This window comes from Camponotus vicinus, unplaced genomic scaffold (assembly GCF_025532165.1).
Source record: "Camponotus vicinus isolate PSW18456_S1 unplaced genomic scaffold, iyCamVici1.0 SCAF_3, whole genome shotgun sequence".
Taxonomy (NCBI): Eukaryota; Metazoa; Arthropoda; class Insecta; order Hymenoptera; family Formicidae; genus Camponotus; species Camponotus vicinus.
Window position 1 is genome coordinate 15,374,688 of NW_028141967.1, and position 19,823 is coordinate 15,394,510.

General features: G+C 34.2%; 1 protein-coding gene across 4 annotated transcripts in view; it reads left to right on the forward strand.

The window, feature by feature from the left end:
* Positions 1-19,823, forward strand: part of LOC145968000 (uncharacterized) — a 227,849-nt gene that overhangs the window by 145,947 nt on the left and 62,079 nt on the right. For 2 of the 4 annotated variants that reach the window (XM_083093159.1, XM_083093162.1), the window contains exons 2-3: positions 5,055-5,272; positions 15,895-16,033. In XM_083093159.1, the coding sequence (XP_082949285.1) occupies positions 5,055-5,272; positions 15,895-16,033 (357 nt within the window). The remainder of the gene's footprint in view (positions 1-5,054; positions 5,273-15,894; positions 16,034-19,823) is intronic. The other 2 variants (XM_083093161.1, XM_083093160.1) reach the window with 2 other exon arrangements.

The window sequence follows — 19,823 nt, forward strand, 5'->3', positions numbered from 1 at the left end:
GTGAACTTCGGTATGTTTACACTGTCTCATGGTATTCGTTCCATCGGAGCAACGATACTTTAATCCCCGGGTAAGCTTCCGTCTCGAGGAACCTTAAACCTTGGATTAGAACTGGACGAATTAAGTCCAACTATCTCTACGCGCGCGTTCGATTTAGGTTAATCTTTCAACGCAAATGTCTAGTAAAAATGTCGCTGCTGTCGGGCTAAAAATTTATTAGCCATTCACTATAAAGAATAGAAACCTATATTTTGAATAAAAAAATGAAACAGGTATCTCATTATCTTTATTTAAAGTCAGCTTGCAATCGAAAGAATTAGTGAACAATATAATTACACATTATTATTGTAACATAACAATATTGATCCTCCCTTTAAAGATAGATAGGTGATGAAGTGTCACTCGGGATGCGAATCATATGGTAAAGCAACGTGTCGAGAGGAAAGATAGAAAGCGACCTGCCGTTCATGTCAGGCACGAATTTACAAGTTGTTTTCCAGCTCTTGTCCTCTCTCCATCTCGATTCGATGTACGATCCACCAGATAAATGAGCCTTTTAAATAATGCGATCCCCTCGGAAGTCACGCTCGTAAGGTTACAACTGAATAAACATTCGAATTCACTACGTTCTACTTCCGCTGTGTTCATCCGTTACCAGCGCAACAATTTACTTCCGCTGCCGTGAGTTATTCTGCAGCTTGTCGCCATAAAAGTGCGAGGGCGATGTTCGTGCGGCGAGAAGTAGGATGAGAGCGAAATTGAATGTCTCGAGAAAAGAGTGTTCGGCAAAAACGGAATCGTCTTGGGTGCAACATCTGCTGTTTATGCATTAAAGAGAAAAGTGCCTGCGCTTTCGAAAATGTCGGATAAATAATGCCAAGTAATTATATCCCGTTCTCTTCTAGTGGAACGACAGCTACAGATAAGCTACGATCCTCTTGAAGGAAATATCTTTCCTCCTCGCAAGACATAGCATTTTTAAATAATTTAAAAAGCTGTGATAAAATTAAGTAAATACGTATTAACAATTTTGATATATTTAAACATTATTATCTCTCCTTCTCTCGCATAATATATAAATTTGAGATTTTTACGATATATAAATATATAAATTTTATGAGTCATTTTTTAACTTTTTAATGAATGTTTTGAATAATTTTAATAAATAACTATGCGATTTATATGCGTATTTATCATTTGCAATCTGAAATGCAATAATCATACGCAAATGTCATTAAGTTTGATTAATCCGTGATATTCTGGCGTTTAATTTCCGTACAAGCTCTCGTCATAATTATAGGAGATAAATCAGAATAAGCTGTTGTTCGAGATAGCCATTAACCCAGTTTGGATAATAAGAGCATGTCTTGAATTTTCATATACTTTTATTTATCTACTTGTATATACATGCACGGCTTTGAATAGACGTTGATTAAGTGTATTAGAACAGCGAGTGGCTATGGAAATAATATTTTGTACGAGACGTCTTTATTTTTTTCAACAAGATAAATATGACAAATTATGCCGCGAGTTTTATTACAGTGAAAATAATCGATGTAATAATCTTAAACAGAGAATAATGTATCAAATAAAATCAATAAAACTAATGCGTGTTTCCCCAAAGCTGTCTGAAAGTTTCGATTTCAATGTTTCATGTAAAAGCCTGTTTTTTTAACTCGATTAATGGATATTAAACACCTGATAAAATTCTTCAATATTTTTTTCAAATATTATATTATTATTCATATTATTATTACATATTCAAATATTATATTATTCAAGTATTATATGATTCTTTAAATATTTTAAAATGCACACATCCGAGCTTCCTGTCGCAGTCCCTTGTGTTTTCCTTCTCTCCTGTAATTTACATAAATGGTGATCTGATCGCTCTAATGGACGAAAAAGAAACTCGGGTATTCGACGTATGCGAGAACCTGGGAAACTTGACCGATTAAATCTAATCAGATCGCGACGCGAAACTTTGCGCATTCTTAGCCTCTGAATAGTACACGCGCATTCCTCGGAGGTCAGGGAGGAAGAAAGGGGGCATCCATCGAATCGCTCGGTCATTCCAATCACGTAGTCGAGTTACAGCGGTCCTCCCCCGCGAAGAAGAAGATTCCGAGTGGTTGGCGTTGCCGGTGCTGCAATTCAGCGCTTTACAGTTTGCATACTGGTTGATTTACGGACGTGCGCTATACAAGGAATGTAATAGCGGACCTCTCGGGTTTGTTATTGCCGGTGCAACAATCGTTTGTATGCATTACTCTTTGCGGTGCCTAGCTTTATGCATATAATCTAGACGCCGGGGTTCACAAGACGAGGATCGTTGCACCAAGACGATGCGCCGGAAACGTGCCTCTTGTCGTGTCTCGACACTTATTGCGAACCTCGTCGATGGAGGAGACGACGAATTACGTAACGTCACAAATTATACAACATCCTTCGCGTTAACACTTGGTCGCATTCTGTGGGAAAACTTGTAACGTTACGCCGTTCGCGACAATTTAAATTATTTTTCGTTAAACGACTTGCTCCTATATTTTATTAATATGGAGCAGAATGTTTAAAAAATATTTATATTTATTAATATAAATTATAATATATTTTATTAATATAATTTATTTTAATTTATTAATATAAATATTTATTTACATAAATTTATTTACAATAATTGTTATTTTTATAACAATATTGTTGATATTATTAATTTTATTCCGATATCTTTCACATTTTATTTTTTATTAAGTAAAATTTATTTTTAGTTTTTTTTATTATTTTTTATTATTTTTATTTTTTGAAACATTTTGAATTAATTAATTCCTGCTCTCGAATGAATACAAAATTATATCAATAATAAAATTACTAATATTTGCAAAACATAAGAAACATAAGATAAGAGATTGTATGTTTAATGACGATTTTTAAAAGCGTCAAAAATTTGGAGGAAACGATAAATTATATAATGTCACAAATTATACCGTTCATTAACACACAATTATATTCTATAGGAAAACCTTTCTATATAGGTAACATTTTAGTGAAAATTTAAATTATTTTCTACTAAATGACTTGCTTTTATCATAATAAATGCGGAGCGGAATATTTCGGAAATATTTATTTAGATATATGATAATCATCTTAAAATTAGTTTCTTTTTATACATTAACAATGATATTATTAATTTTATTAATCCAATTTTACACTTTTATTTTCTGTAGGATTTATTTTGAAACGTTTTAAATTAATTAATTGCTCGAATGAAAAACTATATAATAATTATAATAAAATTAATAAGACTTAAAAAAACAAGATTATATAATATAAGAAATATCGCGTGTTTAACGACATTTTTAAAAGTATTAAAAATTTGGAGGAGATGAAGATTCGCAAAAATTTAAATTAATTTCTATATTGAATGACTTGCTCTTATATTAATAATAAAACGAACAGAATATTTAAGAAATATTTATTTACATGTATGGTAATCATCTTATAATCAGTTTATTTTATATATATATATATATATATATATATATATATAACAATAATATTATTAATTTTAATATTCCGATACTTACGTATTGCTTTTCGTAAAATTGATTCAAACGTTTTGAATTAATTAATATTTCTGCTCGATCAAATACAAAACTGTGTCAATAATAAAATTAATAATATTCGAAAGAATAGAAGACGTAAGATAAGAGATGTCATATCTTTAACGAAATCTTGGAAACCGTCAATATTTGCGAGAGAGCGCAACACAATTGCTGGTATATGCGAGAATAATCAAAATAGGGTTTCGCACCCTCTTCTTTGGTTCTACAAATTTACTCAACAGAATTGAAAAGCGTATCCCGCACTTTACCCGCACGAATGTCTCGTCGCAGAAGGAACTATCGATATCGGGTCAGATGTTCCTTCATCGCCGCGTGAACCATCGACTTTTGCTCCTTCGCGCGCGAAGGCTCTCGGAAAATATCGAGGAATTTGCATATTTCGCGTCTCCCTCGGACGTGACTTGCTCACGATGTAACTAACAGACGTCATTATCTGTTTTATTTTTCATGTCTCCCATCGGGACGTCGGGCTGGCTGCGCTCATCCACGACTGCTGATAACTCTCCTCTCTCTGTCTTCTGCTTCTCTCTCTACGGATGATGGTGACTGCGATGGTGACACATTAACGTACTGGTGATGGTGACACGAATATACGCACACATACGCATGCATTTTAATATTTTTGCCTCATTTATTTCGCTTGGAAAAATATTGGATTTGCAAACCCCGTTGTTACTCACTCTCCCCTCCTCATTAATCATTCATTAATGCTTGAATTATTAATATTAACAACGTTCGAAACCGCTCGTATCGATCGCCGCGAACTTTATATATACCGCGGAATAATACGGATACTCCGCATCCCGATATCACGCACTATTACAATCGTTTCGCCATTTCCTCGGAAACTTCTGCGACCGTGCCGTGTCCCTTTATTGGCCCCCGCACGCGAAATTATCGCGCGAATCTGCATTTACATGCTGGAACGTCTGCGGTCCCGTCCGCAAACTCCATCGTCACGAACGATCTCCGCGTTAAATTCCGCAAATGTTGGCCGCTTCCCCTGCCCTTCCCCCTCCCCCTCCCCCGCCCCCCCCTTGCCTTGCCATGTTAAACCGCGTATCGTGTGTAAACGAAACGACGCCGCTTTCGCTGCTGGCGGAATTGTTACCATTGATACAACCAACTGTGCCCGCTCCACCGAACCCAATCCACTTTGCCTGATCCACTCATTAATTACTCTCGATCCCCCTTAAATTGATCACTGTTGCGGCGGCGACGTCATTACGGCTCATTGATCGATCCTCGATATCCGATCGTCCCGAACTTGCCGCGCGTCTTTTCTCTCATCCTCGGATAATGAATGCACGTTAATCTCCCTCAATTTATCGTAACGCGCGTCTTGCGTCATCTGTTTCTTTAATATTTATTCCATTTTTTTATGTCACTCGCGGCGTCGCGTTTTTTCGTTTTGTGTTTTTAACCGGACAGCCTTGTTGTCAGGCACCCTGAAGACCTATCAACGTGCGGCCTGCGACGAGGAAACGATGACGTTGAAATGCCCACCCGGCACGACCATCCTCGTCGAACACGCTCAGTATGGAAGAACGGGAATGCACGGTATCAGCAAATGCAACTCGTCCGTTCCCCCGATGATCGCGGGGGACGAGCCAACGAATCACACATGCATCTGGCCGCAATCAGTGCAGGTATGTGCCAATGAAATTCTCTCGTTTCGCACAAGCGGATGCCGATTAAGCGCCTAGGATTTTCGAGTTTATTGAAAATTACCGTGAACGCATTAATAGTTTTAATTGATTCGGGAGAGAAAATTGAGAATAAGATCTTAAGACGATTGCATGATTTTCCTCGAAATATATTTTTATTCGCGAAAAGAGAGGTCTTTCATTTTCTCATTTATATTCCATCATTTTTAATGATATCATTAACTGTATATAATTTTAATATCAAGAGTACTAAATAATTTTGTCAATCTTGACATATAATTGACGCTTAAAGTGATATATTTCTTCTGTAATAAGGTAAAAGCTTGATACACTCAAACTCTTGTATATAAACAGAACTTTAACTCTCTCATTTATATTTCATTTCTTCATTTTTGAAGAGTGATTTAAACTTTTTTGAGATTGCAATATTCATTACCGAGCATCCTTATACAATAATTTGATTTTTTTTCCATTAATTAATGACATCATTAACTGTATATCATTTTAACATCAGGTATCAAATAATTTCGTCAGTCTTGAAATGTAATTAGCGTTTAATACGACATGTTTCTTCTGTAATAAGTCAAAAGCTTGATTATACACACACAAATTCTCGTGTATTTGTCGTGTAATAACGTAGCGTACGAACTTGGCAAATTTGCAAGACTTGGTAAGACATGATCCCACCCTTTCGCGGAAAGTTTAATATTTGGACGTACTTTAGATTCCGATTATCTTCCAATTCTGCCTCTTCAGCATCCGAAAGGAAGTTTTGCGGAGTCTAAACTCCCGGCTGCCTAAACTCGAAAGTTTCAAAGAATCCGAACGTCGATCAAATATATAGGATACGTTATATCCGTTTTATTATAACCGACATTACACGATTGTACCTTGATATATAGCTGACAAGGGATCTTCGCGAGCTGGAAAATTCTGGTTTCGATAAACCGCATATAACAATTATTATCTAAAAATGTTTTATACAAAAGTTTTATTGTAAAAAATATCTCTATTTAACCATTAATAAAAAAATTTTTTAAAATAATTCTTGAAAAAAATTTTATTAATACGGTTAAATAGAGGTACTTTTATGGCAAATTTTTTATATGAGAAACATTTTTTGATATCTCGAATAGTTTTGAAGATTATTAAGATTATTAAGAAAAGCAAAAAGCTATTCTACATATGAAAGATTTCACCTCCTAGAATCGTTTTTGAACAGCAACTGAAAATATTTAAATTCATCTATTTACTCTCTCCGCCCTCTTTCATCAAAAGCAAAATTTTCCTTTCCGAGGCTTCACATTTGCTCGATTTACGCGATAATATTTTATTTATTTCTCGATATCGCTTTCGAAACTTCGAAATATTCAACGTCTTACGTTTATTGGTTCCTCTGGTTTTTAATCCAGAGAAGGACATAGATGATATATTCTTCTCGCGCATTCTCGTTTTCCCTTCTACTCCGCATGGTTACCAAACCGGAAAGAATCATAAACCGGATCCACCCTTTCTGAGGGGTTAACCTCCGTACGCTTCAAGCCTCGTAAACTTTGTTCGGATGCGTGACCTCGTGCATGAATTGCAGTACACTCATTCTTATCTTTTGGAAGATTTCACGTAGACTCAAGATTGCCGCAATCTTTCTTATCACGATTATATTCCTCTATTTACGTATTCTTAGATGTAACACGAAAAGTTAAATGCGACAATTTAAGAATATTCCTGCTACAAAAATAATAATTACGAATTAACTGATTATTAGTAATTTAATGTTTCACAATCTCTAAAATACGTGTTTTTTTTTTTTAATTTTTATTTTATGTTCTACAAAAAAGACACTACGTTTATTTCTGCTTGACATATAATGTGAGATGAGTATAAATTAAATAAATTCGAATGTTTGATGTGGCTGAAAAATAATATGGTAATTTTGAAAATTATAATTTTCTCAAAAGAGGAAGTAAAGAAATTATTACATGTAAATGAATAAATCTATGCAAATTCCTTTTTTTGTTTATGCAAAAGCAAGCCAATTTTTCTGCATAGAGAAAGCTGCCACGCGATGTTTGTATAATCACTTTTGACACTTTACAACAATGTTGCATTTAATTTTGTCTATTCACATCATCATAATAAAAACACCCAACAATAGTTATTTTTTAAATTTCTTTATATATCTTATATTATTCTTGAATTTTTTTATAATATTGTAATAAGTGTGAGAGATTTATTCACAACGTTGCATTTAATTTTGTCTATTCATGTCATCATAATAAAAACATCTGACAATATTTTTTTCTTTATATATATATTATTTTTAAATTTCTTTATATACTTTATAATATTGTAACAAGTGTGAAAGATTTATTCACACGTCGAAGTATCCTTAAATGGTCTTACACAAGTTTATAGATCTACAGCAAAGTGGAGATATTTTATGCTTCCGCTTCCTTCCCCGCGTTTCCTTCCGGATGGTTTCAAAATTGCCAGTGAGTTCGCTTTAAGCACGCCGAAAGGCGAGAGCCTTCGTCAAAGGCGACGAAAGTGCAGCAACTAAACTAAAATGCAACTGTAAACACCGTCAAAGAAGATTGCGCGAAATTTTCGCGAGGATGATGATCGAACAAGTCGGAAAGCCCGGAGAGAAATCTTTCTCTCTCTCTCTCTCTCTTCGTCCTCGCGCGATTTACTATCTCAACAGGAATACACGACACCGCGGGGAGAATGTGCCCGCACGAAAACTTGCTTTCTTTGAGCTTAATTCACTGGCAATTACTTGGATCCCTCGCGCGAGGACGGAAAGGAAGAGATACGTCCCGCGTCGGTTAAAATCTTGGTTTGCGGAATAATGGCAACTGACCTGAAAACGGCGCATCCCTGTGTTTCGCGAAGCATGCGACTGACAAATTCGTTTGAGCTAAAAAGAGACGGAGGGAAGAAGAGAGAGCAAGATGGAGGGATAGAGGAAGCGATGTAACGAGGTTGTCGGTGGCTGAATAACGTGTTCTTAGAGACACACGCGACCCTTCATATATATATATATATATATATATATATATATATATATATATGTACCTTCTTTCGATATTAAATTATCCATTTACGGAGCTTGCAATTTGATTTCGGCCAAGCGGAAATCGAATACAGGATTAGCACATTTTCGCTGTCGCATTTCGCGGTTGAAATCCTTTCCTCTCTACGGGATTTTTAAATATAGGATAGTCCCTGGGAAAATATGGGAAACAGATTTCTGAAGGATTTCTTTTGTACCTGGAGAAATCAGGGAATTCTCGTGGAATTTTATTGGGCTTCAGGGAATTTTTTCAATCATTCTCTCTTTGATAATTTTGCTCTCAAGATGTCTACTTGCTGAAAAAACATGAGAAGCCTGAAATTCTCAAGGATCCCCTTTTGTATTTGGAAAAATCAGGCAATTCTCATGGTATTTTATTTTATTGAGAATCTCTCTTTCTCAGGGAATTTCTTTAAACAATCTTCTCTTTGATAATTTTGCGCTTATTGTAAACAGTCTTGAAAGTTGAGAGGTTTTTCCTTTGTACTAGTGAAAAACGCTAGAAAATACATATAATAAAAAAATTATTCTAGAACGTTGCACTAAAAAATCTTTAAAATACTTTCTTTACTTGAAATTTTGAATAAAAATATCTGAAACATCAGAGAAATTTTTTTAAGGAACTTGCTGCAAAATTGCTCATATTGTAAACAGTCGGCAAGCCAAGTGAATTATGCATGTAAAATATATTATAAATATACATCTATCTCTATTTATATATTCAATGTCTTAATAAAATATTGAATCTGCAGTAAATATTTTTTCTTGTAATTTTTAGTGATGAAAAAATGAAAATATTTTCCTAGTAAAAAAAAGTAAAATGTTTATCTTACGACAGCTTTTTTAGCACATTTGCAAATATAACACTTGAAGCTGAAGTGGCTCTGTGTTTGTCCTGTGTTTGAGTGAACGTTAGAAAATGCATGCAATAAAAAACTTATTTAAGAAAGTTGTAAAAGATTTTTAAAGTATTCTCTTTACCTTGAATTTGAAAAATATAACAAATTTGAAAAACCAGGGAATTTTTCTTACAAAAATTTGCATAGACATCCTGCATTACAAACGTTTAACTGTACTACTAGTGAAGAAAATATTTTATTAGATTTATCTCATCGACGAAGGATCTCGGACTCGTTTCTTGACGAGATCCAAAATGATCTCCGCTTTCTTTTCTCTGAGAAAAAGGAAAAAAAAGTTATTCGCGCAGCATTGCGGTATAATAACTTACCCTCGGTACGTACAATAAAAATCTCCCACGTTGCCCATCGGTTTGCGGTTTTCACAAGTCCACGTATCGATTTCATATTTCATATTCCATTGGCCGAGGAAGGAACCATTGTACGTGCGATCTCATCCGAATGCGAAAATGGAGTAACTCTTTTATTTCGTCGACGATCTTATCCTCCTCCGCGGATCTTGCTTTTCACGAGGGATCCTGTGCGCTTTCACTCCCACGTTTCCTGCTACCTTTTAGCCACTGGATATACGTACGATCTCCGAACTTCTCAAATACACTTCACAAAAAGTGATTATATACCATATTTAAATCTTTTCCTCGCTTAGATACATATATATGTATGTATTATTGCTGGGATTATTAAAAAGAATAGAATTTTCCGATTGTTTTTTTTAACAGGAGAGAGGTCGAGTCGCAAACATTGTTTCCCGATTCATTCAACAAGTCGAAGCGTTAGAAATCACACCATTCGTAATTGTTTTCAATTGAATTTATGATATTTTATTCTCATAAACAAGTTGTAACTTATATATCGTAGAGCGAACCAATGATCGATAATCCAAAAGGTCGGACATCGCGGAGGAATCTTTCTGTCCGAGCGATTTATTTGGCCTCTTAACGAAAGGTCGACCCATAAAACAAGTCCATAAGTGCGCGTAATTTATTTACTATTCTCATATCGGATCAACTTCGCAATCGCAGTTAGCTACGAACGATTTATAGAGTTCTAAAGCACTTTCATCTCCCATTTGTCGCTTTTTACTTTAAAACGAAAGTTTAGATGGAGTTTAAATCAACTCGGTTCAACATAAATTCAACAAATGGGAGTTAGAGGCGGTTGGAAGTCGCATTAACGTGAGCATTTGAAAACCATACCAAGAAAAATATCTAATCTTTCTGCATGTCGTATCTTATATTTACACATATATCATAAGGAGAAACATATAATACGTTGAGAAATTTTTTTTCATAAAGGAAGCCTGACAAGGGAACCTCGCGAACTGGAAAATTCTGATTTTGATGAAACTTTATACTACGTAGGGAAGACAAATAGATGAATTTAGAAATTTTCATTTACTGTCTAAAAGGGATTTTAAAAAAAGATTTTAAGATGTGAAATCATCCCTCATATATAGAGCGAATTTTGTAATTTTCTCGATATGTCAAAATTGTTCGAAATATTGAAAAATGTTTTATATACCAAAGTTTCATGGTTAAAGCACCTTTACTTAACCATATTAATAAAATTTTGAAAAAATTTTGGGGAAATTCACAATTTTTTTCGCAGATATTTCCAACAATTATTTTTTTAAAGTTTCTTAACGTGATTAAATAGAGCTGTTTTAATCATGAAACTTTTATATAAAAACACTTTTCGATATCTCGGCAAATTTTCCGAGAAAAGTAAAAAGTCGCTCTACATATGAGGGGTGATTTCACCTGTTAGAATCGCTTTTGAACAGCAAATGAAAATTTCTACATTCATCTATTTGCTCCCCGCCTCCTCCTACATGTGTGTAAATAAAGTTTTAACATCAGAATTTCAGAGTTCGCGAGGTTTCCTTGTGAGTGAATTATATCGTTTTTGAAATAAATTCTTCTCTCCCCCCCTCTCTCTCTCTCTCTCTAAAATGCGATTTAAGATATTCGATTCTGAAGCGATATGAAGAGCATTCAGCACTCTATATCGACGTACCTAACACGAGGGAATCGACGGTATAATTCGCAGGAGAACGCGATCGCTCGCGTCATTGCTTCCGACGCACGCGAGGAATGCCTTCGTCGCTGCTGCTGTTTCCGGTGCACGGGTAGGAATCACGGGTACGCGGCTACGAGGATACTTTACCCGAGGGCGCGGATTCTCCGCGCCGGGAATTCTCAAAGCGGAGAGAGAGACGCGTATCCCCGGATGAAAGCGTATTCTCTCCGTAGAAGGGTTCGCGCCCCGAAAGTGGCTTCGTGGAAACCCCCCGCTGGAACGATTCGGATCTCGCGAAAAGGCTTTTCCGCGCGAGCGCTTATTTCTCACCCCTCAATTCCGCCTCCCCCCCCCCGCCTCCTTCTCCTCTCTTCTCCTCTCCGTGAGCAACTTCTCGGAGACATACGTCGCTGCTTCCATAAAGAGGAAGGAATTTAAAGTCCCGACTTATGTCGGAATAAAAGTGTCGCGCCTGTAGACGCCGATAGACGCGCGCTCGCCTTCCCTCCTTCCCCCCCCCCGAGAACGAACGGGTAAATCGTGACGACTAGAAAAGAAGACGGGAGATAAGCGAGAATAAAGCAAATATAGATAACGAGGATTCACGGAGGAATGTATTTATATTTAAAGACCAGTCTGTCTTAATCGTATGAAAAATTGATAATTTTTGGAACTTCTTTTATGAAGGATAGTGAAAGTTGATTATTTTGACGTTTCACGTATGTTTTTATCGATATTTGAATAGTACGTCAGCATTTTGGAATGTTAAATAGTTAGTTTTCTTTTTGTTTGTTTTATACGAGCTTCTGCGTGTTCAAAGATACATAGTTCGACCATGCGACATGTTGTTCCTCGTATAATCATCTGAAATTAAAAATCTCGGTCTAGCTTTATTTCGTAGGATATTTTTTTTTTTTTTTTGAGATATTGAACCGAATTTCTCTTTCTCTCTCTCTCTCGCTTTCTCATTAGAAAAAACTGAAAAATAACAAAATAGTCTTTTTTTAAATTAGATATTTCACAATTTGGCCGAAATTTTTTAATTTCTTGAAGGTCAGAAAAATATATTAAAAATTAATCTATTAAATTCTAATTGGATTTAATATCCCAAAAATATCCTACGGAATAAAACTAAACCGAATTTTTTCATTTCAGACAATTACACGAGAGACAAGATATCACATTGTTGAGCAATATATGTTTTTATTGATATTTAAACAATATGTCAGTATTTTTAAATCTTGGATATTTAGCTTCTTTTATATCCAATACGAGCTTCTGCGCGTAATAGCGTACTCAAAAATGCATGATTCGATAGTATATGTTGCTCGTGCAGTTATCTGAAAAAACTCGGACTGGTTTTTCTTTTTTTTATTCCAATTATTTTTGAGATACTAAATCTAATTTCAGTTTTGAAAAATTAAAAAGTAACAAAATATAATATCATAATTCAAAAAATTAGGTATTTCAATTTTATTGAAATTTTTTTATTTCACGAAAATCAGAAAAATGTTAAAAATATTCTTTTAAATTTTAATTAGATTCAGTATCCCATAAATATCCTACGAAATGAAACTAGACCGAATTTTTTCATCTCAAAAAATTATACGAGGAGCAGCGTGTTATGAAGTGACTTTTGAATATGTTACGTACACAGGCTCGTATTGAACGAAAAAAAGAAACTAAATATTCAAGATTAAAGAACTGACGTACTCTAAGCATCGATAAAAACATATGTAAAACGTCAAAAATATCAATTTCTAACATTTTTCATATTGTTAGAATAGACTGAGCCTTTAAACAAGCGGAAATGAATAAAGGATCCGCGGACAAATCAAGATCGAGTGACGAATAAAGCGGATTAAGGGAATCCGATTTGTTTTACGACTTGGGCTTTGTTGCGAGATACATGTATATGTACCTTTCTAAAGATTGAGACGCGATATGCTTCTTCTTCTTCGATTTATTGTTTAATCCTTCATACATCGCACAAGAACTCGTAATGGTTTTGTGGCGCTTTCTATGTTTTTTAGTACATTATGTACATACATCCTTCTCTCCTTTCTCTCTTCCTCTTTCTCTTTCTCTCTGAGAGAACATATTTTTATCGTCCGTATAAATAATCGAGGCGCGGATATAACAAGCGATTGTTCTATATAAAATACCTCTAAAACCCCCCGAAGATGCTCTAATAATCGCATCTCGATAATCTTGTTGTTGTTCGCAAATTAAATCGGAATTAATTCGACTAATATTCCATCCCACATGATTGGAAACAACAGTTCCACCTCATTCGCACCGAGATTAGCTGTTGTTAGTTCACAATATCGCTTCCCTTACAAGAGAGTCGAGAGAAACGGTACAACGGTCGAGGGGAATTACGCGTCCTGACTTCGCTCTCTCCGAAGGACGAACTTGCACAACGGGGTTGCACGGTAAACGTTTACGTATTGTGACGGACGACACGGATGTATCGATACAATACGCGCGGAAAATCGATTTCTCCCTCGGGAGAGCGGCCACGAGGGGAGACCCGGGCGGGAGCGGGGGAGGGAGGGGGAGGGGGCGAACTCGGATAATTAGATGGATATCGTACGCGGGTCGCGCACGTGGGGAATCCCAACGTGTCGGTGGCAGCTTGAAACCCGGAAATGTAATTTCCACATTTCTCTCGCAGGCAAAACGGCGCAAACGCCTCTCGAAGGATTCTCCCTCGCATCCTCGTGCGCGAAATATTACAATCGGCGAACACGAATTTTTTTTTCCCTCACATTTCCCAACACCCGCTCTCACCTAGAGCGGGTCTATCGATTTTCAATTACCGCACATGTCGCATGAGCGAGCTTAATGTAACCGGGAGCAAAGAGTGCGATAATGTATGTGCAATTGGAAACGGTTTTCAGCGGTATAAATCTGATATTAAAACGCAGATATTATATCGTACCTTGTATTTTTGCGTTACGCTAATTTTAATTGAAACCCGAATAAATGGGATATTTTTAAACTCGCCGGTTTGAAGGTTTTCAAAATTGAGATCGCTGAACTCACCGCTCGCATTTCCCTTTTTTAATCTTGCATCTTGTTTATTTCGTACGCGGTCGGAAAATGGCGAGATAAAAAGAGCTTCTAGAACCACGTGAATGGATCGTTTCCTTGTTTTCCATGTTTATGTGTGTATTTGTATGACTACATCATCGCAATTAAAATTACCGCTCGCTTCATTAAAAGATCGTCCGTGTAACATCATCAGATTCCGTTTAACGTAATTAAGCACGGACGGAGTCTGTGTAACTCGAGTTCTTGCACACAATTAGCCGATTGAAAGTGGAATCCTCGGAATCCACGACAACGTGCGGCTATCATTAACGGCGATGTCGGATGAACCGATGATTCTCGAGGAACGCGAAATTCGGGCCCCGATATATTTGCCGCTCGAGTGAAAGTTTTCTCAATTAAAAAGCCCTGGCGTCTACTTTTTCCTTACGTTTGTTTGCGTTAAATTCGTCTCTTTCGTCTTGGCTTCCGCAGAATCCAGTCGCCGCATTTCCGGATAACGTCGAAAAAGCATTCCCGTGGAAGCTGAAACACGATTTTTGCTTTAATCTTTTTGTCAAGGGATCGTTGCAGCTGACGTTTATCGTAGATCCTTATTTTAGGGCTCTCTATTCATCCATTCGAGGTCTCGTGTAATCATCTGCACTGTTTGCGATATTTAAAACGCGAAAGTTTCAGAAACTGATGTCCCTTTTTTTTAGGCGTATTTTTATGAGAGCGGTTTTGCTCGTTTCGCCGATTTATTCTCGTGTTGCAAATATTGGCACATGCCATACAATTTCATATACAGTTTAATCTCGACGATATTAGTTTTACTCGCGTATTCAAGAGCTTTTTTTTATAAAAAGGCAAAATTAATCTCATTTCAAACTCGTACTCGCGTCGGTCAAAAGGATCAGCCGTAAAATTAAGTCGCTGTAAAAACGATGCGCTTCAGTTGCAGTTGTCATCATTTGTCTACCTTTGTAGATAATCTTTTTGAGTCTATACCTTTCATAGCATTGCAATATCTGCAATAAAGGTTCTTTAATTCCGAACTTCGGCTTTAAAGTGTCATCGGGCTTAGATTGTTGGCATATCCGTTTGCTTCCGTTATTAAGTCTCTGTCTAATACGTATTTTTTCGTCTCGCTTATTTCTGTAATTAATTAATGTTATATTTTTATTATACATTTTAATATAATGCTTTATAATTAATATTTTATATTTAATGTAATTAATATTTTCTATTTGATATAATATTTTATAAATTTAACAAATAATTCAATATGATATCCGAGTTATTCGTGATGACATGTAATGTTTATTTGTCTTCGATTATCAGAAATTGAAGATAATTTTATCGAAAATATTTTTTTTTTAATAACAGAGAGTCTAGCGTATCGTTTAATTAAATAAAAAATACGTAAGATATAAGTTTTCATAATTTATTACATTTAAAAAACAATGATTTATTAGAGTTCGATTTGACATTCGATAAGAAAGAAAACTTATCGCTTCCCATCGTAAAGTGAGCGGATCTTCTCAATGACGCGTTAGCACTCACTGTTGCAGATGGTGGTCGGGGTCTGTCAGAAAAAGCGGCAATGCAAGTTTAACACCAACCCGCAGACCTTCCAGGGCGACCCTTGTCCTGGGCTGCGAAAGTACATCGAGGTCGCCTACAAATGCCGTCCCTGTAAGTATTCTCTCTCTCTCATCTATATGTACACCTAGATTTATGTACGGATCCATACGGATGTATCCGCGAACGTGCGCGAGCAAATGCGAGATTGAACCTTCGAGGAGATTCTCCGAGACAACCGATTCCTTTTCACACGAACCAGGTCGATTCATGCCTGCATAAGAGCAGATGAAAATTTCTCGCGCGACGATTCGACGAGAGAAGCTGGCAGAAAATATCAAAATTTTCTGGCAAAGTTATGGTTTTGTTAATATTGCTAACAATATTTATAATTTTTTAATATAATTATTTATAATTATATTATATAATTATATAATTATTCATAATATAATTATTCACTTTATTTTTTTTTCTTCCAATTGAATAATTATAAATATAAGACCTAAAACTCGTAATCTTAATAATCTTAATAATCTTAATAAATAAAATTAATAAAAATTGCAATGAAAAATATCAAACTAATATCTGCTCAAATTTTATTATCTTTAAATAATATCTTATAATAATTATCTTTAGATATAAATTTAAATAAGAAGTATAACTTAAAATAATAAACAAATATAAAGTTGAATAAAATTTAATAAATTTGAAAAAAAATCTTTCTCAAAAATCTTTGAAAAAATTATTTCATTAATGTAATTAAATAAAGATATTAAAGATACGAAATTTTTATATAAAAAACATTTTTTAATATCTTGAATAATTTTGGAGATATATCGAAAAAAACCGCTCTGCATATGAGGAGTAGTTTTACTTTTTAAAATCTTTTTTGAGCAGCAATTAAAAATTCATCTATTTATCCCTCTCCTCCCTACATGTGTGTAAAAAGTTTCATCAATCAGAATTTTCCAGTTCACAGGGTTCTATTGTGAGAACATACACTAGAACATTTAACTTTGACAACTTGTTTGTATTTCTTCTGGAGTAGGATTAATTTTGGTAAAGCCTCTTGCTTTAAGCGAAGTTTGTAAATTCCGGTCTTGTCTAGAATTACGAAGAATTATGAGATGGCGGTGCCGGGATAGGATTCCGTTGCAGTTACTATGCTTTACCTGCTTATCGCAAATAACAAACACGTTGGTTTGAGCCCGTATAGCGGTGATACCCGAGATATAAACATACGCGGTCGCATAGAGCACAATGACGACAACCTGTTGCAGTAACGAGCTCTAGTAAATAATTTTTGCTACGAACTCTACCGCGGCGCGTTTTAGGGTAGGTCCATGGCTGGTTTCTACAACCGCGTTTAAGCCACAGTCATCTCATTGTTTGTTGCGCGCACGGTAAATCCAGGTGCTTTTTCGCGGAGCACCGTTGGCAGCGTTAAATCACTCTCATGAACAAAGGTGTATCATGGTTTGGCGTGTTGAAAAACGCTACCAGTAAAGCGCAAGAAATACGGTTTCGTAACTGGTCCATTTTAACTCAATACGATACGAGAATATTGAATAATGGATGTTGGATTTGTTTGTTTCTCTTCGTTGCCTCAAGAATTTTAGGCACGTTTGACTGTACAAGGTAGTTTTTATTTAAAAAATGTATTGTACACGTGTATGTAAATTTATTCTTTTTTATTGTTCAGAAAAAAATTTCGCGAAAAATAAGATGCAGTTCTTTTAATGCGATTTGGTTATTTATGAGGACGGAAGCTTATGGCGCTTTAAATCGCAGATTTTGCCCGCTTCGTGTTTAAAAATATCGACTATGTTTTTTTTATACCATTTGCATTATCGAATGCACATCTGATAAAATTGAAGTACAGTATCGGTAAAAAGTATTGCATCATCCCCTTCCCAAAAATACAGGAAATGCGAATAAATGAAATTTTAATTTTCTTTTTTCTCCATTTATATCTATTTTCCTCATAAAATCATAAAATTAAAGCATAAAAAACAGCAATTAAATTGCAATAATTTGATAATATTTATATATATTGTTCATGTTAAAGTAACGATTTCCCTGTTTTTGCAAGTGATGCAATAAAATTTTGACTCAATGTATATTAAATACACTGTTACCTATATTCTGTTTTTATGTAACGATATATCGTTAACAAGACTCGACAAATAAAAGTTTTCGATTTTTAAAAAAATGTCATATTTGATGCTCGTGAGTTTTGAAACGAGCGTAAAAACGTTTCATTTTTTTTTGTTTTTTTTTCTCTCTCCTCTACAAGTTAAAAATGGTAAAATAGAAACTGTTACATTTCTGCAGCGTGACGGATCAATTTTCGAAATGATTCGTGCAGTACTTTTTACCACCGGTAGTTATCAGATTTTTATTGACTATGTGTAGTATCAAGCATCACAGTAGTTTTCAATTGCTCTCTCTATCTGAATATTCGCCTCCAATTGTGTGTCTCTATTAATATATAAATCTATAAATAATAATTAAATATGTAATGTATATAAATTCATATATAAATTTATATGATATCGATTAATATTAATATTAATGAATATGAACTAATTATATAATGTCTTGCAAGTACATAATGTTGAGAATTCTTCTATAAAAGAACATGTTGATACTCGAAAGTATATGAAATGTATTTCTCCTTTCCGTAATGCTGATTGGCTGTAGCTCTTGTGCGTTGTTTTACTCGTGTTATTTGCAGCTATCACAAATCATGCTAATTTTAATAATTTGAAAAAAATAACATTAAAAACAGTTAAAAAAAATAGTTAAAGACAGAAAGGTGAAAGATATTATTCTCATCATGTTTGCTTCATGAGGTATTTTCAGCTATTTTCATCGCTAAAATTGCGTATAGTTTGACATTTCAATAATAATAAATTAAATTTGCTTATAATTAACTTTCTTTTGGCTACATTGACAAAGATTCTTCGTTTCTTTTTGAATATATTCTCAAGATTTTTTTAAATAAAAATGTACAAGTTTTTTGTATAAAATGTATAAGTTTTAATATTTATAGTATTTAATATTTAGAAATAAACTATATATTAAATAAGAATATTATATTTTATTTTTAATGATGAATCGTTGTGATAAAGACCATCACGTGGTGATGGCGGTGACATTGGCGTTGGCGGTGGTGGATGATGTGTGATTAATATGTAATATTAACAATAGAGAGAGAAAGAGAGAGAAGAAGATAAATTATAATATTATATATTTAATATTAAATATGATAAATTACTTTATTTAATATATTGTTTGTATATATAATTAAGTTATAATTATCGTATAATTAATTATTAAGAATTATATGACTTTATCAGGATATATTATCATTCCTGCTCTCTTTTTATATATTTATGTAGATTATTTTAAAATTATCGTTTGTTTGTTTTAATAGTAGATTTATAAAATCATATTGCGAAGAGAGAGAGATATGATTTTTTTTAAACAATGTCAAACAATATTGGAATAAAATTAATTATTTTTTTATATTTCAACAGTTATGATGTTCAAATATTTAGAGATAAATAAATATAGGGATAAATAATACTTTTTGTGCAATGGTGCTAGGTTTTTTAAAATTAAGTATGAAGAAAAAAAGAAAAAAAAAATTAATGTATATACTAGTTAAATATAATATATTATACTCATATATATATATATTTTTCTCAGATTATATTACATAGTAAAAGAAGCTAAATCACATACTTTGTAATGTTCTAGTAATCAAAAATAAAAATTCAAGCTCTCCAGATTAATACAGTTGTGAATGTTGACAATTAGCAAAAAAATATATTTTTTTTTTTGTAAAGAATAATAGATTACACCTATTTTATTAAGAAAACTAATATATATATTTTTA